Source organism: Chelonoidis abingdonii, chromosome 3 (assembly GCF_003597395.2).
Source record: "Chelonoidis abingdonii isolate Lonesome George chromosome 3, CheloAbing_2.0, whole genome shotgun sequence".
Classification (NCBI taxonomy): Eukaryota; Metazoa; Chordata; order Testudines; family Testudinidae; genus Chelonoidis; species Chelonoidis abingdonii.
In genome coordinates, this window is record NC_133771.1 from 59,501,309 (window position 1) to 59,525,084 (window position 23,776).

The 23,776-nt window shown below is 38.9% G+C and overlaps 1 protein-coding gene across 44 annotated transcripts in view; it reads left to right on the top strand.

Annotated features, from left to right (window-relative positions):
* The window catches only part of RIMS1 (regulating synaptic membrane exocytosis 1), a 537,317-nt gene that overhangs the window by 415,144 nt on the left and 98,397 nt on the right, over nt 1–23,776 (top strand). For 33 of the 44 annotated variants that reach the window (XM_075063753.1, XM_075063758.1, XM_075063760.1 and 30 more), the window contains one exon: nt 13,660–13,772. The exons of the other annotated variants lie outside the window; for them this stretch is intronic. In XM_075063753.1, the coding sequence (XP_074919854.1) occupies nt 13,660–13,772 (113 nt within the window). The remainder of the gene's footprint in view (nt 1–13,659; nt 13,773–23,776) is intronic. 44 annotated transcript variants of the gene reach the window in all.

The following is a 23,776-nucleotide window of genomic DNA, read 5'->3' on the forward strand; positions in this document are numbered from 1 at the left end:
TGTGGAGAAAACATGAAGTGAGTTCACCTTTGAGGCTCAGAAATCAAAAGACAAATAAACAGAATCCAAAATTTTTTATTTTAAAATGTGTCTCCATTTTGGGGGGCCTTCCTCATGTTTTTTGAACACTTAGGGTTGGCACTACTGCACTCAGCAGAAGAAGCAAGGACTTCACAATCTGACCATCAGTAACTTCATTGTTACTCATAGTTTTAAATAAATATTCTGCATTTATAATTTGTCATGGTTTATCATCTTGATTTTCCACATTACTTTTATGTATGCTCTGATACAGCCTATTGTATGTGTCATTGTCAAATTTAATACATTTCTTTGTCTAACTTTAAATTTGCTGATTTCTTTCTTTTGTTTCCATCATTCCGTGCATTTAATTCATTGAAGAACAAGAGAATTATAACTCTTCCTCAAAAGGTAAATATTCGTGTACATTTTACAAACACTTGACAACTGTGAATTTTATCTTCCTTCTCCCTCCCCATTATTTTCCATGTTAATACATTTCATTCAGTCATCAATGAAAAGCAACTAAAAAACAGTTCCATCTCAAAGATCTAGCTGTTATCTGGTTTATCCCTTTTTACAACTGGAAAATAATTTGATGTGTGATCTCAAATTTTTGATTAAAATGGTTCATAGCGTATTTAATCCAAGTCCCTTGATATTATGTGCAGTAGAGAATGTGCTACTTCAGGTAGAAAGTCCAGAGGCTCAGGTTGCACCTCTCCCCAAGGTCCACAAGTTGGCTCTCTGCATGTGGAGGCACAGAGGAACAGCCACGGCACCATCCTGTCCTCTCCTCCAAAGACCCTGGACAATGCTTCGTAGGTCTGAGGTCAGACAGGAGGAGTGGCTGGAGAGTGGGATGACCAGAAGGACGACAAACATTATCCCTCCTTCACCTGCAGGGAGATTCTGAAGAAAGGATAGTACAGTTTGGGGATGTGTTATATATTCTTGGTATGAGGACCACCACTGCCTAGGTCCTCCTATACTGCCAGGAAGCTACCAGGGCAAGATGAAATGCAGAGACACTCCACATGGTTTTGGCCTCCATGGACCCGCCATGGTTCCTGTGGCTTATTCCAGGAAGTGGAAGGGGAATAATACTTTGCACCTAGGCACCAGCGCAGAAAGCAGGTGCTTGGGGCGGCACGTCCGGGTCTTCGGCAGCAATTCGATGGTGGGTCCCTCAGTCCCGCTCAGAGGGAAGGACCAGCCACTGAAATGCCGCTGAAGAATGAAGCAGCACGGTAGAGCTGCCGCTGAAGTGCTGCCGATCACAGCTTTATCTTTTTTTTTTCCCCTTCGCCGCTTGGGGCAGCAAAAAAGCTGGAGCCAGCCGTGTTTGTACCTCCCCAAGTCAGGACTACGTGGGGAGCAATTCTGGCTTTTTCTAAAAGAAGGGATGATTCAAGACAAAGTCTGCTTGGGGAGATGAAGAGTTCAAATGAACCATATTTAACTCTGACAGTAAAACACTGCACTAAATAAACATTCATAGTAGCGATAAGCCTAAATTAGAACATCAGATTCAAGTCCTCCCAGACTCTGGAAAATTCTGATCTGAATCTAATCTTCATAGACTTGGCCCAACTGTCAGAGATCTGATCAGATCGGGTAATGGATTTGAACCAAAACAGCAAATACCATCTGCTTTGAAGAAGTTTGGGTTTTAATCTGAATCCCATCTCCAAAGTTCTAGGCCATCTTGTACTAATAGTTCAGGACACAATGCTGTGCAGCAAGTTCTTAGTCTTTTCAAGGAAAAATATTTAACTTTTATTTTTCACTATCTGAGAAAGTGCCATAAAAAAAACAACCACTTCCCTTTGTCCTGTGTTTACTTACTTGGTTTTCACAGAACATACTGTATATGGCCCAATCATGCAGAACTTATCTAAGCAAAATTCCCACTATCTTCAATGGCAGTTTTTTCTGGTAAGAACTCTGGCATCCATTCTCATAGAGACATATTTTCAGCATGATCTGAAAATAATTCAGTGTGAAAGGGACACTGTCTACTTTCTAAGGTCCCCATGTGCAGACAGAAGTTGCATCAAGCTTTATATGTTAGGAGCAGGTTAGCGTTTCAGTATTGCCAGTCCTGTGGCAAGGTTGGCTTAAAAATCAGGAGACTTTTTTTTTTAAGGCTCATGTTTTGGACTGTTTTCTGATTTGTAAAGACAGAGGAGGTATCACCCCATTTCTGTGTATGTATATCAGGAAATTCAACCTAAAATGAACAATTGGAGGACTTCCTTCCTTTTTTTCTGGCTGATAGATGAGATACTTCTCAATCTTCCCCTGATAGCTGGTACTGCCTTCAGCTCCCCCTCAAAGCCCCATGCCTTTAGTGGGTGTTGCCTCCTGCCTCACACTTTCTCCTTCTGCTTGTGATTGCACCTGTCCAACTCCCACTGTAGGTTCAGTTTGCAACTCTGCTCCTTCCCTTTCTCTAGATATTGGAGCAGCCCCTGCCCAGTCAATCTCACCCCTTACACACACTACTGCTCTTCACCAGCTCCCTTCCATACAGAAGCTCAGTATCAGTGGGGAAATAATGGACTCCTGCAGGTTGGAGCGGGTGGGTGGACATGCTCCTGGAATCACTTCTTTCCTTCTTCTCCGTCCTCTTCACCCCCCGCTTCCCATAGCTCTTCTCCTAATCAGCACAACACTAAGTGAATGTAAGAAGGGGCAAGTGGGAGCTGCCTCTGCTCCTTTTTGTAACAGCTTCCAGCTGCCCCAAGGTCTGCTGCTCCCATGATGCTCTGCACAGGCTGTGCAAATGGGAGAAAAGATTTCACAATAGATTGAGCAGTGGTCTTTGCTGGTGGCAGCCAGGCCTGCAGCCTAGTGCCTGTGATACAGGCTCCCAGTTATATGATCTGGTGGCTGTGGCCAGAAATGCATCATCATTTATAGGTCAGTCAGAAATCCAGAGCTACGAGGAGCTTCTTACAAGATCAAGAGGAGACAATATTACTGTTATAAAACCACAGGACTTATAAAATAAATTACAACAGTTGATGAGAGTGATGTTTTCCATGTGCTAGAGCGGTCTTGCACTACCAGAAAAAAAGTTCCATAATCACAATGACTTTTTGAAGAGCGTGGTTTCTCTTTCTCTCATATAAATGCAATAATATGCGCTTGTGTGGAAGAAATGAGACATCTAGTGGCCAATGAGAATGGGATTTTTTTCAGCCAGTTTTAAAAAAGCTTTCTCATTTTCTTATATCAACTATGTCCTGGCCAACATAGGGAATGAGTTATGGTACTGAGCCCAGTGTATCTAAAAAAACCACCACCATATTACTTGAAAGTACATTACAAATTTAGATCCGTATACCTTCTTGGACCAAAATAGGCTATATTGTTATATAGTCCCTAAAGATATAAACAATATAATCTTCAAACAAGTAAAAGTTTTACCATGTTGGTAAATAGTAAAAATGGCTTTCAATTAGTCGTAGACTCCTAAGTGCCTATGTTACTTTTGAAAATCAGATTTAACCTCTGAAGTAACTTAGATGCTTTTGAAAATTTTACCCTAAGGTTTAAAGGATAAAAATCAAAGGGGAACATGTAGTATCTACTAGGTAAGGTCTACAGCTCTCTGAATCTTGTAATCAGTCTCTGCTAGTCCTAGCTTAGGTTGAAGCAGCCTAGTGCAGTTCTACCCTGTGGTCAAAAAGAACTGTACACTCACCTAAGGGTTGCTGAAGCATGCAGAACAGCCACAACTTTTTCCCTATCTCCTATATCACAGCCTGCAGATGGGCCAACATAGGAGCCATTATACCAGCTCTATGCTGGTATGATACCAGAAACCCCAGCTGTGGAGATACAAGCAGCAGATAAGAGATTGACCACAACAGCAAAGCTGGAGTAGAATTGGCCCCAAAGTTCTTCGAGCAGTTCTGCCATTTTGATTCCACTATCTGTGACTGCTATCTACGTCACATTAAGGGAGAGTTAACCTGAAGTGAATGTAGAATAGATAAAAATAATCTTCACATGGTTTCATGTTAGTCCATGCAGTACACTCAAGTCTTTGAGTACTGATGTGGGTAGTAAATTTGCTTTGCGCTCATTATGTACACTCACCAGTACTAGAGTTCCTGCATTGCTTTAATGACTCACAACATTTACTTATAGGAGCATAAAACTGAGTGCTAATACATAAGAAATTGAAAGCTTACATGTAGATTGTGGCAGAGACTGCTTTCTTGTGTGCAAGTGGATTATCCCTAGCATTTTGGGTGGCATCAGACTACAAATAAATAATCTTAATATTTAAGTTTGGAGTTGGAATTACTTTTCATTCATTTTTTTCCACTGAGTGTTTCGATATCCATGCTTTAGCTCCCTCCCTCCCAGATGGTTAATTAATTATGATTCTTAGTCCAATCCCAGTACCTGCTATTAGGACAGAAAAGGCAGATGTATACAAAAATCTGTACTTTCATTGGAGATCCTCCCTGTAATAGTTAAATTTGAATCCAAGATAACTGTATGAAGATAACTGCATCTGACAAAGTGGGTATTCACCCACGAAAGCTTATGCTCCAATATGTCTGTTAGTCTATAAGGTGCCAGACTCTTTGTCACTTTTTACAGATCCAGACTAACACAGCTACCGCTCTGATGTATGAATCATCTGAGTCCAAATTTCTTATCAGTTTTATTACCATACATTCTAAAAATGTATGGACGGCAATATCGTTTGTACAAGAAAGTGAAGAATCCATAGGCCTGAATTTGTCGAAAATAAACTCCGTTTTCAAATAAAAAATGAAATCCATTCGGAAAAAATGAGGGTGAACAATGAGGGTAGTAAAATAGTAACTGAATACTTCATTCAATAAATTTCATGACACTTTTCAATTGAAATATTTGCAAATTATTCACCCAGCTCTCATGAACATAAAACTGAATCTGATTTTGTTTTTCATGAACATCTTCATTACCTTCTAACTATGTTAGTTGGCTGATTGAAGAACTCAAAGGAGACAAAATGTCACGCAGAATTAAAATAGTCAATTGCTGATTATTTCTTTTGGGTCTGATAAAGAGTGAATTGGTATATATTCTCCCACTACCATATTTGGGGCACTCTCACTAATGATATCCTACATTCTTAAAGTGCTAGAACAACTTTTTCAATGGTCTAAATTACCTTTCAGAAATTGCCTACTCATTGTCTGTGTTCTTATATAAACACTATATATATATATATCTATACACACACACACACACACTTTCCTTCAGCAATTTGAATAGGAAATTGTCTAAACATTATTTGTGGATTCATAGATTTTTACGCTAGAAGCTATTGTTATGATTATCTGGTGTGAGCTCCTGAAAAACAAAGGCCAAATCATTTAACCCAGAGATTCTTTGCATCAACCCCATATCTTGTGGCTGAGCTAAAGCATATTTTTAGAAAGATATCCTCTTTTGATTTGATTTAAAGACATCATGTGACAGATGGAGAATTTGCCACATCTCTTGGTAAGTTGTTCCAATGATTAATTCCCTAACTGTTAAAAATGTGCACCTAATCTCTGGCCTTAATTTATCTACCTTCAATTTCCGGATCTTATGATACCTTTATCTGTTAAAGTAAAGAGTCCTGTGTTATCAGAAATCTTCTCTTCCTATGTAGATAATTATAAACCATGGCCAAGTCACATTTTTATCATTCTCTTTGATCATTCAGCTAGATTGAACTTCCCAAGTCTGTTACTGTAAGACAGCTTTTCCAGATCTTGAATAATTCTTTTAGCTTTTTCTGAACCCTTTCCAATTTTTCAACAACATTGAAGCTGGAATACATAGATTCCCTGGAATAACTGCTCCTTTTGAAGTTAGATAAATTGAGTACTTTGTGGTTTTCAATGTATTTTGAATGTCCTAAAACTGAAGGTCTGTTTTGCAATGTATATTGAAGATTCCTGACACCTCCTTGGTGTCCTTGGCCAAAATTTCCCTTGCTCACTAGCGTTGTTCTGTCTCCTGGATGGCTTAGTCTCCACTCAAGAAAGAGAAATTTCAGTATTATTGTATCTGTATAGTTTGTGGAAAGTTCTTTAGTTTGGAATCTGGTGAAGGGCTTGAAGATGGCCAGTCACCACATCCTGAAACAGCAGTATCCTGTGTAGTGATGTTTTCTTTATAATAATTCACTGCTAAAATAATCGTAATTCCTCTTTCAAATAAATGTGTGTGTGTGTTTTTTTAATGTTGCTCATTGCTAAGATTCTAAACCTGCAAAGTCCGCATAGTGTAGTCTGTCTGTGTTGGTTATTGGTGTATGTGAAAGAGGTGCAAGAATAAAAGTGTAAGGTAGGGAATCATAAGCTAGTGATAGAAAAGAACCACAGCATCTTTTCCATTCCCTGCTAATGCGATATACCTACCATATACTCCTTAGTATTTTGACGAGTCTAGATGTCAATGCCTCACACATTGGGAAGACCACAATTTTTCATGGGAGATTGGTCAGCAATCCAATGAGCCTTACAGTTAAATTATTCCTGATACATAACAGAAGTTTTCTTAAGCTACATTTCAGCCTGTTACTCTCACTTCTTGTATTTACACCCATTACTTTAGCTATAAAATACAAGTCAGTATTTCCAGGCCCCTAATCAGTTTATATCTCTTCTTTGAATTCCTTTTAATTTGTCAACACATTTCTTGCCTTAAGGTTCTCTGAAACATTAGCAGTACTAGATATGGTCTCTTTAGCATTTGATACCGAGGAACTCTGCTGTCTCCTTGGTCAATAATATGTGACCTTATATTTACAGCTCAAAGCCCACTTTTTTTCTTGGTATTCACATAGCATTGGAAGCTCAAATTTGGATTGCTTTACTTTATCATGTTGGGGCATATTTTTAAAAATATCTTTGCTTATATTTTTGCAAGAAGAATCTCGGTTTATTATTTCCTGCCCATTTTTTCCACCCCTTTGTACTATTTTCATGTCAGGACTGGTGTTTGAAATATCCCTCAATTTAATAAAATCTGGAAATATAAATGTATATGTAGTTTACCCTCTCCAAATCGTTAGAGATGTTAAATAAATCCAGAGTCAAACCCAGTCTCCGTGGCACTGCTGATTATCATTACTGGCCTTCATTTGCAGACCTCCCATGATTGTCAACCTCTCCCGTTCAGATTAGTTGAATTTGAATTAGTTTAAAAATAAGATTTTGTGCACTATTATATCCACATTTTTACTGAACTCTAGTATATTGCATCTACTGCATTCTGTCCATTTACTAATTTTATAACTTGGTTAAAAACAAATCTATTGAATTTATCTGCTGTGGTATATTTTATATATGACCACACAGTTTATTGCTCATGGTTCTATTGTTCTGTAGAGGCACTGGGACATTTGGAGGGTATGCCTTCAAAAATTCATAGCTGGCATGAGGTCCTTTAAGGACTCTCTTAAGTTACAGCAATTCTTGGCCTGCTCTAATTTTTTCCAGGGCTGGGACTAGAGCAGTTGCAGCTTGAGAATAAGAGAGCTGTAACCAACTCCCTAATGTGTCTTCATCTCTTCCCCTCCTGCACTGAGCAGATATTTGTGCCAGAAATATTCCAGACCATTGTGAATTTGGATTTAATTTTTGTTTTACACAAGCAATTTAAACATACAGATACTATCAATGCCACAAAATAATAAATGATACTTGTTTTTTCTGATGAAAATCTGAAACATGAAGTATATTTAATTTTAATTGTAGCTTGTTTTGTAACAATAACAGAAGAAATATTTCCATCTTTCAAATTGCTATTTATAAACCATTGCAAATTATTATGACGACTTACTTTTCCACTGCTTACATACCACATTTTGTTATTCTGTATACTCAAATTAGAAGTCCAGGTATGTAGTTTTACTTCCAGCATCTGACGGGGTTCAGTTCTGAATTTTCCCTGACACATTTAAACCACTCTGCTGTATTTGAGTCTCCCGCGGTGCAGTCAAATCCACCCACCCGGATTTGACTGCATGATCAGGGCCCTATTTGTTAACTTATCTTAATAAAACAATTTCCAGTCATTTCCAGGTAAAAATGTACATAAACTAGGAAATGAACTTTACAATATAACTGCATGTCTTCCCCTCCACTCAGGGAGCAGCACAACCCTGTGTAAAATATGGCCTAAAAATATTAGGTAACAAAAGTTAATATAAATAATGAAAAGAGAGAATTCTTCAGGAAATCCTTGGGATACATTGGCAGCACAGTGACCTTAACTCTTATGGTTCAATCTGCCCTTGGATGGTTCATGTAACTTTAGGGGGAGCCAAATACTTAAACATGCAAATGCAGAATTTCTTTATGTTAACAGAAGACACATATATAATGGCCTGTGCAACACATTAAACATATATCCTAAGGCTAATGTTTCCAAAAGAACTTAAGGGAGTTAGGTTCCAAACTTCCATTGAATTCCAGAGAGAGTTAAGCACTTAACTTGCTTAGGTGCTTTTGAAAATCCCAACCCAAATCTTTCTATAGAAACATATAAGCAGTAATCTATGAATACAGTATCATTTTACTGGTATTGGTTAGAGTAGGGCTTACATTAAATTCCACTTCCTGACTTAGTGGGATAAGACTGGCAGGGCAATCGCTACACCCTAGGGTCCAAGTTGGTGGAAGGATGTGCCTCCTTTTCCTCTCTCCCTGCTCAGAATACATGTAGAGATCATATGTCAGTAGGGGCTGGGGCTGGAGAGCTGTGGCGTTTAGATGTTGCTTGTAATTATTAGAACTGAGAGCACTGGCTGTTGGGAGTCTGAAAGGACAGGAAGGAGAGGGGAGGAGTTGAGGAGGCAGAGTGAGAGTTACAGTGCGTGTATTAGCAGCTTGGTAAAGAGGTTTCCACTGTAAAAGTAAAGTCCTGTTGAAGCTTGTTAGTACCTTGCTTGATTGATACAACAGGAGCATTGAGCATAGTCACACATTAGCTAATTCAGGAGTATATGGTAGGTAGGGGTGGGAGCAAAAATGGGCCCCAGCAAACCCTCCTCCTTTTGTATTTAAGCATTCTTGGGCAGAGAGCACCCATTTGTGCTACTTATAGCTGTCATACCCTGTCCTTTAGTTGGTGTAGTTGTCAGAGCTGGGTTACCAGGTTTTCTCTGGATCTGATCCAATTGCCTTTTGAGATTAGAAAGCATTTTTTTTCTCTCCTCTGGACAAGATCGGTAAAGGTATCTGGTGAATTTTTCATTCTCCCAACAGCATCCTGGAGGTATGATACGTGGGGGTAAGAAGGGTAAGAAAATAAGGGGTTGAAGCAATGTGTGTCAATAAATATTGTCACAAATTGCAGCCAGTGCTCAGCATGTAGAGTATCACAAGGCCAGCTCTTGGGGTGAACCTAACCATGGGATGCTGGAGAGGTATGGGAAGGTATTAAATCTTTGCAGACTGGGCTCTATCTTGTCTGTACTGTAATTTCCACCTTCAATAGGTGGTTAGTGGGACCGGACAATGGGCCGAATCATGAACTGAGCAGGGATATTTAGCAAAGGGAGCCTGGCTTCATTCCTTTGTGGTATGGTGAGAGGCCATTCAACCCCACACTGGACACAGTTAATGTCTGGTCATTTGGGGAGGTGGGGATTCATTCCATCCTTGTATGTTAAAATTGATAAAGTTAAGGCCTGACATTTTAAATCCTTTCACATGACTGGCTTTATGCTTCTTCATGTCCTGAATAATGTGAATCATTGCTCTTCAACTCTCGCACAGTCTACCCAGAAAGAGCCTGAAAACCCCTTATAATACAAACTCTGGGCCTAGCCCTGCAACCCCTTTGTGAGTACTCTACTTGACTTCATGAGTAAGGGCTTTAGAATTTTCCCATAGTCATCTGGGTAAGAAAATACCTCTGAGCTTTACATCTGTGGATTTTGACCTTTTCAACTGCTGAAATGGGCCATGTGAGCTCTCATCAAATAAATGCATAGGCCAAAAATAATTGTGATGCTTTTTTGGGAGGGCGGAATAAATAAACACACACACAAAAATATGTTTCTCCAAAGCACATAAAAATCTTGATAAATGAGTATAATATTAAGAAGATATACAAACAATTAATGTAATTGACATTTTTAGATGTATGAACAGTTGTCTGTGAAATACTACAACCAGAACTGTCAAATTGTGCTTCCTTTTGGGGAAAGTGAATGAGAATTAACCATAAAGTCCTAAGGAAAGTTTCCTAGTGCAGTTCCCTTCTCCTAATATGTTATAATATTGACTTCTTGCCTGAGTCAGTGGGTGCTGAAGAGACTTGGAATATGTCTACATGGCAAACAAAAGGTGTGTTCTTAACTTGGTGTAGGTAACCCTGGTTAGCAAACTCAGGTCAAAATAACAGTGAAGATATAGCAACTCCCATTTAACTTGGGTTAGCAGCTTGAGTTTAACCTGTTCCCATACTCCTGGCTCTCAATTAAGCCATGTTACTTTGTCTTCATTGCTGTTTTAAACCTAGTTAGCTAACCCAAATTAAGAACACACCTTTTTTTGCAGTATAGACCTACTCTTAGTGTGGGAATTCTATCAGGTGTGGCTTCCACCATTGAACACAGAGGGTGAAATCTTGGCCCCATTGAAATTAATGGGAGTTTTGTCATTGACTTCAGTGTGGCCAGAATTTCACCCATAACATTCGAGTAGCACTTCTTACTTTGTGTAACTATTGCTGATGATGACGTTAGAGGTCTGTGACTCTAATGCTTTAAAATGTAAATTAGTATATATTCATAGTGCTCAAGATTGCTTAAAAAAAATTTAAAAAAATACTCCAAACCTCAACCCTTTGTACATGCACAGATTCTAAAAGGACATACACCATATTTCTCTTAGAAGGAGCTGTACATTAAATGTTCATGTGAACTGTGGGTTACCTAACAGCACTTTTCCAATAGACTATTACATAATCAAGTAACATTTTTGAATCTTCACGTCTGATTGACCCTCCTTTCAGAACATTCAGTTAGATGCATAACAGATATGTGTGTGTTTATGCATGGCAGACAAGGTACAAAGTATCGTAATTGTATTTTATATAAGATATGCATTTTATACATTTCCTATTTAGGAATATAAGAATAATGAATCTGTGGTCTTAATACCATTTTCTTAAATTATGCACAAAGCCAAATTTATGAGACAATTTTAGTTCAATTCACACTCCTCACTGATGGTTCTCATGTAAGCTTATATAACTGTCAATTCTAGGCCTAAATACTGGGATTGAGATGTCAATCTTTGATGGCACATACAAAATAGGTAGGGTAGAGATCTAATTAAATCCTCTCATTTCTCCTCACAATTTATTGCAGATGCAGGATAAAAGGCCATCTTAAAAAATTTATTGTAGAGAGCTCAATTTTGCCCTCAGACACCTCCATGCAATTTCCATTTAAGTCAATTGGAGTTGTACTTGCATATCTGATGGTAAAACTGGACCCCTACAATTAAGGTACACATTTCCCAGCATAACTAGTAATCCAGAATACTCTGTGAGCCCAGTGTGGCATTCTGCATGTCTAGGATTTGCCAGATTGGGCCCACCAGAATGTGTGTATATTAAACATTACAACAACCACCTTGACTTTTGCATTTCTTGCATTTAGAATTTAAAATTATAACTGGATCAGATCAGTAATGTAATTCATTTTATATAATTTTCCCACTAAAAAAAAATAAAAGTAGAGGAAAAGGGATGTTCAAAATTGTGCACCTGTGCATTTGTTTCTACTCTGCCAGCATATAGACATTCCATGATTTACGTGCTGAAGCGCAATAGATAAGTAGGTGCACAATCATTGTTTGGGCAATTGCTCAAGAGTTTTGAACAGCTGACCCTAATCTTTATACTGATTTCTGTATGTTTCTGTACTTGCAACGTCAAAAATGTAGGTATGCATAGAACTCCACAATAAAATAACACAAAGCCCGACAGCCTCAATATCTAGAGAGACAAGGTGGGTGAAGTAATATCTTTTATTGGCCCAACTTCTGTTGGTGAGAGAAACAAGCTTACACAGAGCTCTTCTGTTCATTCACAGTGCAGACTTATAAATACCATAGTGTATTAATTTTGAACTTAGTTGACATTCTGAATTTTATGCTTGGAAAACTTATGTTTTTCAGTGACTTATAACTCAGTGCTTTTTGTTTTGATTTGTTTTCCCTCACTGTCGTGGGTATTAACCCTCTGGAATTAATTACCTGACATTTTTTTATTTTTAAAATTCATCTATATTTGAGAGATGGATGTGTAAAAAAGAAATTAATATTTTGACATCAGAAAATAAATTTATAAAGACATGTGTAACTCAAAAGGACTGTGCTCAAATTTTTCCAAATTAAAAAATCATATTTGCTCTGAGACAAAGCAAGAATATTTCAGATGAAAAGGAGAATTTTTGCAGAAAGTTATGACCCTGTAAAAACTGATAGAATGGAAGTCTTAGTGTAACTTTAAGCATAGTGACCACTATAAGATTACTGGGGCCTAGTTCTACCACTTGTACTAATATTATGTAGTACTATATTCTGAGACTAAACTCTTTGATTCCAGTAGAATTGCTTGTGGAGTAAGATGCTACTTAATGTGAGTAATGATGGCAGAATATATAGCCCATTAAGAAAAATATATGTAGCAGTTAATTTCTTTTACTTCTTTTAACTGGAGGCACCTTTTTATACAAACAGCCACCAAATACTGAGCAAAAGTAATGGAATAAATGTGTTCTTTCACCCAAATACACACCATCTTTCACATCTTGCCCCCTTTATTTTTTCAAAGGTATATTTGCAAATATATTCTGTACTATCTGTGCTAACTACTTTCAAGGAAAGAAGAGAATGTTCTCTATAATACTACAGTTCTTTTAAAAAAAAACAGTGGGAAAAAGTAAAAATGCAAGAAAATATTCTTCTTTATTATTATATTATTATTTCTTTCCAAAAAAAGGAAACATGGGAAAGCAAATATTATATTTCTAAGATCCATGAGGCACAGCAAGCAAAAATTATGCAAATTATTTTTGTATGTTTTATAGTCAGAGAAAATTGTTCCTCCTTATAAATGTTTTAGTCATAGTTAACAATTACTGTGTTTGAAGATAATGGTAGGAATTAATAACTTCTTATTTAAATATTTTAGTATTATCTGTTCAGTGTATTAACACTTAGAACATAACATTTTTCACAGTCAACAAATGTATGGTTAGAAGCATATGTATGCATATCCTCTGCATCCAGACAGCTTAACAAGCTTACAGTTCAGCCTATCAATTTAAATTCTTTTCTCTTTTGACATCTGTTACACTAGCCTGATAGCATATGGGAAATTTGGATATCTATCCATTTTCATTTAAAGACTCTAGGCAGCTGAAGTGCTTGATTTATTAATATTAGCATTCCTCTGTTCAATGTTTACACCCTGCTTGTTATTGTACTGTTTGTATATTTCTTTGTTTTGTTGAGATGGAAATAAGACCAAAATTGCTGCTAAACCATTTATTTCTTTAAAAGTTTTTCACCACTTTTAATAGGCTTCCATTATGTGTTTTTACAGCAAGCTTAGTAGTGGAGGAACAAACGCGACAGATGAAAATGAAAGTGCATCGTTATAATCAGACAACAGGGTCTGGTTCTAGCCAAGAATATGAGCGTGAGCAATATACCAAGGTAAAGTTAGTAATATTAAAATAATATTTGTTTGGAAAGGTGAAGGAGTAACATGGCTTCTTAAAATATTATCCGATACTTAAGGGTATAATGTTTATACATTTTGAAGGAAGCTTTTTTGAATCAAAGCTTTATTATATCATTTTGACCCATAGTCAGAAAAGTGTATTAGACATCAGTTTTTGAAGTAATATAAAATGGGTTTGCACAATACAAAATGCTTTTGCAGATCCTTGTACAGGGTAACATTTTTGCTTCCTAATATTGCTACAGACGTAATTTTTCTGCATGGAAATGCATGAAGGGATTTCGTTTTCACAGTATGACTCAAACATCAGTTGAGTTTTGATCTTCTTTTCTAATTGAAATGTAAAATTTTCTTTTGAGACACAAATTTACATGATAAAAATTGCATTAAAAAGTTTAATCCAAAGGTTCCATATGGCAAATTTTCTTTACAATACTTATATGTGCTTCCACAGCCATTTGATCTTTCTGCTGAATAGGTCTCAATTGGAACGCAGAAAATGACTTGTAGCAGTCTATTATGCCTTTTACAAGCCAGGCCATAGAGGACAGAGTTGTCCATATGTGCATAATTGCTGAAGGCATATGGCCTCCTGAAGCACTGAGGCAGGAAGGATGCTTCTGGGAGTCCTGAGGGAGAGGTACTTAGGGCTAGATCCTATGATTCCTTTTTAGAGAGACAGTATTGTTTCTATTTAGTGCAAATAAAAGACCATCAGAGGCAGAACCAACCACTCTGCTGCTGTACTAGAAGCATTCTAAAAACAAAAGTATTGCATTGAGAATATTGTATAACAATCATTTGCTTACTATGCTTACTATAGGGTGACAGTATGAAGATAAAAGCATACTGTAGGAAGTTATAAGTGCACAGTATTACCACCTCCACCACCACCATAAACTAGCCAAAAATCATGAATAGGCCCCCCAGACTCATGAGATAGTAAATAATATATTTTGGATTCCTGTTATTTGCTTTCTGGCTTTTGTTCCTTTACTGTTCACATTTTTAAGCTTTTATTCACATGGACTAGAAACTTTAAACAAAAAACCAGTGAAAGCTGGGATTTTCACTCACTCCAGGCACTACAGCTCCAAGAAAAATGCCAAACCTTGCAGTAAAATCATGTTGGCATTGCTAGAATGCTTCAAACATGTAATCCACAAGCACGGAGTATCCGACTGCTAGACACATTCCTCCCACCCTCCCCAATCCAAATAAGTCTCTCAGTGTTCCTGAGAACACAGCAACTTCCAGTTAAAATTAATGGGAGCTGCTGGTCCTTAATACTTCAAAAATCAGGCCACACACTTAGGCTCCTAAATCCATATTTAGATTTGAAAATGTTGTTCTTAGTATAATTAAAATGGAGAGCATATCAAATGTAGGAATATTTGTATTTGTAACTGGGATAGAATTTGTCATCAAATATAGAGATAAATACAAATAATCCCAGGAAGAGTAAGATAATATATTAGGCCACTGCGTTGTCAAATTGTGCTGAGCTTGAAATCCAAAATATCCTTAACATGCACCTGTTTAATGTTCCAGCTAATTAAAATCAGATATAACATCCAAGCTGATGATCATATGTCAGCTGATCTGGATATATGGATTTTACACTGTGACCCGTTATTTGGGGGGTGTGGGGGTTAATCTCAGTTATTTTTAACTTGTCACGACTATATTGTGGTTTTTGCTCCAGTAACTTTGTCATTTTATGTGTTAAGGTCATTATTGCACAGATAATATAATCCAGTCTGTTATAAATGTCTAAGGTATAAGGTTTTAGCCAAGTTCATTGTTCAGCCACACCGGAAAAAAAACAGGAGGCAATGGTTGTCATTTAATTAGGCTGCAACTTTATTCACTTATAATATGTGGGAGTGCCTAGCAACAAATTTTACAGTGCAGGGAGCAGGATCAGTTCCCTGCATTTCCACATGTGGAAGCCCCAAAGCCCTTCCTCAGCTCCCTTAAAGAAGTCTAGAATCAGGAGGGAGGTTGGTTCCCTGCTGATGAGATGTGGAACCGCAAACACCACTTACTCAGCTCCCTTAAGAAATGCTTTCCTTCAAACTCTTTTCCAGCATATTATATCCAGTAATCATATCCCTTCTGTACTGAGTACCTGCCCAGGACATCTGCCACAAAGAGGCACCAGCAAAATGCTTGGCTGCCTCCTCCACCTCTGCCTGGTTCCCAGATATTCACTGATTCCTTCCTGTTTTTGTTTTTAACCAAAGTGGACCATATTTGCATCCAGTGTCTGCTCCCAAAGAGTGTACAATGCACATCAGCTGGTCCAATAGCACACCTCTGCTTCCATGCCAGCTCAGGATTGCCTTACTCTCTAAGCCCAGATGTGAACTGCTCACCACCCTGGAAGTCCTGCCTGTATCCCCAGTATACAATACTGTGCCTGCAGGTCCACACCACTGCTCACCTGGCCTGTTGGCATGATTCTGAAAGTGGAAGTACAAGAAAATTAACTCTGATTTTCCACCTGGAGTCTCACATACATCTTGTGTGCACTTGAATGTCATTACCTGAATTCCTGTGTCCCCTACTCTAGGTTGCACCCCTTATCCAAAAAAAGTGGGAACCAAATTCTTGCACCAGTAGCCCCAGCTTTGAAAGGCCCTTTTGGAAAACTGTAACAAAGTTGTGAGAAGCCTTCTATCACCATGGATAAAGAGGGGTCTTATGGGTCTCATTGCTATATAAATCTGTAATGTTCTTACTGGGCAATTCCTTGCCTCACCCCACAGCTGTAGCAATATAGACTCACCTTGCCCCCTTGATCAGTTTTGGAAATCCTTATGGTTTGAAAACCGATTGCGCTTCCTTCCATTCCAAAGTCCTTCCCAAAGTATCCCTTGCTAAGCCTGGTAATAGTTCACTGACTTTAAAAGCTCCAAAAATTGCTACCAGGAATGCAGCTTTGAACAAGGCTGCCTCCTGGTTGCTTCTGCATATTTGGTTGAGAACTTACACCAAATCTCTAAAGGCATGTCTACACTTAAAATGCTGCATCAGTGCAGCAGCACTAGAGTAGCTGCACTGCACTTTAATGAAAATGCTCTAAACTGACGAGAGAGAGATCACCCATAGGCTTAGTTAATCCACCTCACCGAGAGGTGGTAGCTATGCTGGCGAGATAAGCTCTTCCACTGATATAGCTCTGTCTATACACGGAGTTAGGTCAGTATACCTACATTGCTCAGGGGTATGGATTTTTCACAACCCTGAGCGACGTAGTTATACTGATATAGGTCTGTAATGTGGATTGGACCTAAGTGTTTGTACAGTGATGGGAGAATGTGGATCTTTTCTAGGACCCATGTCCAGAGATTACTCCACTAAAAACCTCTGGACTGAGAACCTACCACAAGGATCTGGGTAACCCCTCATTCTACTGACAACATAAGGCTCGATAGGCAACCAGAGATGGTAGATGACACTACTGGAGTACAGCAGAGTAGGCCATATCAATGACAGGCCTTCTCTCCTCTCAAATTTCACAAAATCATTAATATTCCTGTCACGGACCCTAAACATTATGGCGCTACTGATCTCTGACTACCCTGAGAGCTGTAATACATCAAAATTCCAGAGTGCTACCGGCATCTGTTCTGGTTCCTAATTGCTCTCTGGTGCTAGTCTCTGATATTTGTCCATCTGAAATCAAGACAACACATTGGCTATGTCATTATCAATCCCAAGCATATGCTTGGCAGAGAAACATATGCTAAGATTTAGCCACTAGAATCCTAATGCTCTTACCAACTTCATGGCCCCGGGAGATCTGGAGGACCGGTGATTGTTAACATGTACCACGGCAATGTTGTCATTGCAAAACTGCACTCTTTTGTTTCCAAAATATGTTCCCCAAATAGTTACTGCTACCAAAATGGGAAAGAATTCAAGAGCGGTATATCCTTCACTCTACCTTTTTGTATCCAATCTGAGGGCCATTTCTGGGCATGCCACCTGTCCTGATAAAATACTCCAAAACCTATTCCTCATGATGCATCTGAATGAACCTTTAAATCTGCCTCTGTCATCCATTCCTCCCTCCAAAAAGACACTCTATTGATACAAAAACTGCTCCAAAACCCTCAAATTCTCCTTCACCTCTTTATTAACGCTTATGGTTAAAATGGTTGGGCTTTGCTATCCCCAGGACAAAATGTCCCTGGGCCATCACTTGGCAGCCAGATCCTGGTAAAGAGAACCTATCGACGACTTCATGCGGTATAAATACGGCCCCTACAGACGCTCTTCTGGTCAGCAGGAAGGATAGTGCCCTTCTCCTGATCTGCCCCCACTGCTTCCTGCCCTTCTTGTCCATCCCTGTAAACTTTTCCCCTTCTCTCCACCTCTGGTAAGAAGCTCCTAAAGGGATAATGCTTTTTTTCTTCCAGCTAACCCTTTGCATGCTGGTTGTGGAGGGCACATTCTCAGTATTTTAACTTTGCAGGCATTCTTCAGTGATGAAATTCATTACCCTTAACCACTGTAATCTGATATGTATATTGGTACAGGAAGCAGATTGACTCTTAGGCCTGGTCTGCACTGGGGAGCGGGGTCGATGTAAGATACGCAATTTCAGTGACAGAAATACCATAGCTGAAGTCAAAGTATCTTATTCCAACTTACCTCCCGTCCTCATGGCACGGGATCGACGTCCATGGCTCCCCTACTGACTCCGCTACTGCCGCTCACTCCGGTGGAGTTCCAGAGTCGACAGGGAGCGCATTCGGGGATCGATATGTCGCATCTAGATGAGACGCGATATATCGATCCCCGATAAATTGATTGCTACCCACCGATACGGTGGGTAGTCTGGACATACCCCTAGTGCTATAATCTTTCCTTGTCTACAGCAGTTTTTATGAGACAAACAAGAAAGCATAGACTAAACCAGGGGTCAGCAACCTTTGGCACATAGTTTGCCAGGGTAAGCCCCTGGCGGGCCAGGCCAGTTTGTTTACCTGCCGCGTTGGCAGGTTTGGCCAATCGCGGTTCCCACTGGCCGCAGTTCACCGTCCCAGGCCAATGGGGGCTGCAGGAAGCAACGCAGGTGAGGGATGTGGGAGCCATGATTGGCCGAACCAGCCAATGCGGCAGGTAAATAAACTGGCCCGGCCCGCCAGGGTGTTGACCCTGGCGAGCTGTGTGCCAGAGGTTGCTGACCCCTGGACTAGACAATTTAATACCAGTTATGATAAATATCTGATAAACCATATTAAGGGATATGATAGCTCTTAATTTAAGACTAGCTAGCATGGTCTTTAGCAAGAGATGGCCATATTCAACAGTCTTACTAGAGTTCTTTAAAAATCTTATTAATATGGTATAAAGCAAAAAACAATGAAAGCTATAGAAGATGGACTTATTTTTATGGGTAAAGACAAATTGTTGAGGTGATCTAATATAAATTTTAAAATTCTGAATGTGAGTGATGAAGTAGTAGATTTAAAGAGAAATTGTTCATATTAGTTGCAAGCATATAGTTTGCCATCTCAAAGCAAAACCAATTCCCCCATCCTGCCACCAGTAGAGACAATGAGGCATATGATTATTGCTTCAGAGAAAGATGAGCCACTCTCCCTAGTGAGCTCGTGACCAATTATGAGGTGCTGTACATAGGGAAAATATTTCTTCCTGGGTCCTGTAGTAATCAGTTCACACTCCTAAGTATGAGATTTGATTATTCCCCTCTTACCATATAGAACTGTAAATGTTCTGTTGGGCACAGAATTATCTAAATGCTGTTAAAATCCTCAGTGTTCTGCTGCATCATTATCTCCAGTAGTGAATTCCATATGCAAAGAAGTATTTCCCTAAATATTTAAAATATAAATTACTTTTCTTTCAAGCAGTCAGACTGTGACAAGGCTGTACAACTTCCACCATCAAATAAGTTCATGGAGATAGCTCCATCAAGGTCCATTAGCCAAGATGGTCAGGGACATAACCGCATTCTGTGGGTGTCCCTAAACCTCTGAGTGGCAGAAGCTGGGACTGGATGACTGGGAACGGATCACTTGTTAATTGCATTGTTCTGTTCATTCCGTCTGAAGCATCTGACACCAGCCCCTGTAAGAAGACAGGATACTGGCTTAGATGGACCATTGATCTGACCTTGGATGGCCATTATTATGTTCTGAGCTAAAACTGGTACATTTTTTCCAAGCATGCAGTTCTGTTCATTCTGGTGTTGGGATTCTCATTCACTCTCACTATATGGTTATTTTGCACATTCGCAGTATTCAGCCATTAACCAGGCAGTGTGTTAGTATTTGAATAATCACAGTCTGACTATTTTTCAGTAAACATACTGTGAATAAGCAAATCTCTGCATGAGGACCACCATAATCCTTCTCTTTGTGATTGTCTTTTGTACTCTGAATTTCAAGCTGTTTTGGAAGCCATGTAGATGCTGGTTCAGCTCCTTAGTGGCTTCAGTTGAAATGGAAAAACTCCACAATTTACATGAAAGGTTTAAATGAAAAAACAGAGAAAATGTTGCTGTGAATCTAATGAAAGGAAATTTTAAAAAAAAATTAAAGAATTCTTTGACTCATTTCCCCCTTCATTATCTAAACATCAGTAGCGTTCTTGTCCCCAGAACAACTATAATATTTTTTTGTTAATGCTACATTTTTGTTACATGTGGGAGACTCACAGGCCCTTCTATAATGTGATTCTGGATTTACACAAGTATGAGAGAAGAATTTGATTCAGGATCTTAATATGCATTTGTTACAAATATTACGTATTCCACATATGCACAAACTCCAAAGCTGTTCTTGTTCCAGTCAACGCACAACACATTTTTAAAAGAGGTGTTTATTCTAGATTGCTACTGATGAGAGCTTTACAGTAATCATTTAAAAGGACGCCACTCTAGATTTAGGTACACTGCTAGCTCAGTTAACACTTGGAGTATTTTGAAAGCATTTTGTTTAACATAAACTCATTTTTCATTGAAGCCATGGGTTAAGACTTAATCTTTAGGAAAGCTGCAGCACTTGTCATATCCAGCTCGAAAAAGGAGATTTGATATTTAGCAGGGGCTTTATTTTAGGACCAGGCTGCGTAGACTTTGGTCTATAATTTAAGTCTTCCAGGAGAGGTGGATTGGCCGTTAGCTTGGGATTTGTCAGATGCTTAGTTTTTCTGTGTCTCAGGTCCACATCTGTAAAATGGGGATAAAATGCTTTACTACCTCATAGGGTTTTTGTGAGGATAAAGCTTGTGAGGCACTCAGATACTATTGTAATGAGGACCATGTAAGTACCTATGATATAGGGAAGCCTTACAGAAGGGCTGTGAACTGAGCAACTGTGTTCAGAGCTTGGCGTGCCACACACAGAGGCTCCATAAAGGCTGGTGTATACAGTGAGCTTTATTGTGTGCTGCAGGAAAGCCACAGGATCTTGTCTATGATGCTAAATCCTAAGCCCCTTTACATCCCATAGTAGTAGGAAGAGTGGGGAGAAAGAAGTAGAAATGAGCTTTGATCCCACTAAAAGATTAATTAAATGATCTGTGAAATTTGCCCTTTAACCAAGAAAATATTAATATCCCAGTAACAGAACTGGAATACATCCAGCAAGAACATTCTTTTAGTTTGTGTCTCCATTATATCTACTGAAGTTGTGTGTCTGCGGTTCATCAACCCCCTTTTTCTACTTTCACTGACACAGTACAGAAGCGAGCTACTCCATAGGTGGCAAGTGAACAGAATAACTGCAGTACAAGTTTACACTTCAGATAGTTATATTGAAAGAGTGCTATATTTTTGTAACCCAGAACAGGAGTTATAACTAATGCTGTTACACAGAAGCGGGAATGGACTTCCCATCCTTGTTACTATTAATGACTAAAAATAGACCTACTGCCTAGAAGTTGTAATCAGAACGAGTACTGTATTCTGCTTTTGGGATGAGCAACACATTTTGGGAATAAAAACACCCTAAAGTACCACATATGGTTGGGAGAAAAATAATTGATGCAAAAAATTCTCATGCTTTAGTTTATTGAAGCTTTACAAATATCTTTCTTTGATTCTTTTTTTGATTTTGTGACCATTTAAAAATGTGAGAAGAAACAAATTGATTATATGGATTTTCTTAAATAAGGTTTGGGGTCCACTTGGACAGCTGAAAGAGTATTGCGATTCTACATGAATAAAAGACTCCTTCAGATTTCTACTGGAGAATGCTCCTGAGCATTACTAGGCATTATAAAATGTGTCTAAATTACTGTGTATTTACCTTTCTTTCTTTCTTTCTTTCTTAATAGCAGATTTATCCTAGCCCGTTGGGCCCTAGTTCTCTACCAAATTTTAAATAATAGTAATAAGTGGATCTCTTTCAGTCCATGGCACTTTTCTCTGTAGGGGAATGCCATGTGTCCTGCTCTAATATAATGGTATTCACCTAAATAGCATTGACTGATTGTTAAATGAATTAATATAATATTCACAAACAACGTTCAAGTTATATCTGTTGTTGGAAGTGTTATTTACTCCTGTTCCTAACTGAGGAAAATCACTTTTTAAAAATCATTGAAATTTGGCCTTTCTGGGTGGAATATGGCTTTTTCTGTCTTTCTTACATTCATCTTGTTTGTCCTACATTAGCAAAATAGCCTTTCAAGCACAATAAAAAAGGCATTTGATTGGCAACAATACAATTTACTCATTTTGGTTTTTCTGTGTGGGAAGTTCATTAAGAACAGGAAAAACGGAACAGAGTGTTTTCACTTGCACAGCCCACTGGTTGCAATTCTGAATCCAGACTACTCCTTCCTGTGGGAAGTGGCCAAGGGAAGGAGAAAGCTTTGCGAGGGTCTGCCACAGAGTCTTCTGTGAATTTTCTCTTGGAAAGGGTACTCATGCTTGCTTCTCTCCTTCACACAGAAAATTCAATGACCCTCAAGGATCATAAGATATCCTCTGGAGGCAATAAGCCATCTGTTTGGGGCCTTGTGCCTCTGCACTGGCTCTAAGGCCACTCGCTCCTCTTGGGCTCCTTGTCAACATAGGTGCTGGAAATAGGGGTGCTCCTGCACCCCCTGGTTTGAAGTGGTTCCCATGATATACAGGGTTTACAGTTTGGTTCAATGTCTCTCAACACCTCTGCTATATAGAATGTTCCAGCACTACGGCTTGGCAACAATTGCTTAGCCTGGAGCCACTCCTGGAAGCTCCATTTAAGGGGACTTCCATAGTGCAGAAAGTATCTCACATAGAAGCTAATCATTCTCGGGCAGAGTGTTTTCTAATATGGCTTATGATTTCCTCTGGTGGGGCTTGAGTATTCGGGGGATATTTTTGGCTGTATGTGTTCTAATAAATCCATATTTATTTAAACTTTGTCCATGCAGCATAAGTAATAGAACCGTCTGCTTTAAAATGCAGATCTCTGTCAGTTGGGAATAGTAGACAATCCTTATTAATGTTACTAGCAGTACTTACACCTTTTTTGTAGGGCAGTCACTAGGAGGCAACAAGTACCACACTTGAGCTGCTTTGACATTCCATCCAGCCCTGGCCACTGTATACCTACATAATCATACAACACTGAGATTCCTTAAGACTACTGTTAACAAAGCAAAGAAAGGAATATAGTTAGTGTATATTAAAAGAGAAACATAGATGGCAAAAGAGGAAAGATGGACAAATCCCAAGGTTGAGAAAAGATACGTGACCACAACATTCCAGTGATGTGTAATAAGGGTGTTGCAAGTATCAGAGGGGTAGCTGTGTTAGTCTGGATCTGTAAAAGCAGCAGAGAATCCTGTGGCACCTTATAGACTAATAGATGTTTTGGAGCATGAGCTTTCGTGGGTGAATACCCACTTCGTCAGACGCAGGTAGTGGAAATTTCCAGGGGTAGGTATATATATGCTAGCAAGCAAGCTAGAGATAATGAGGTTAGTTCAATCAGGGAGGATGGGG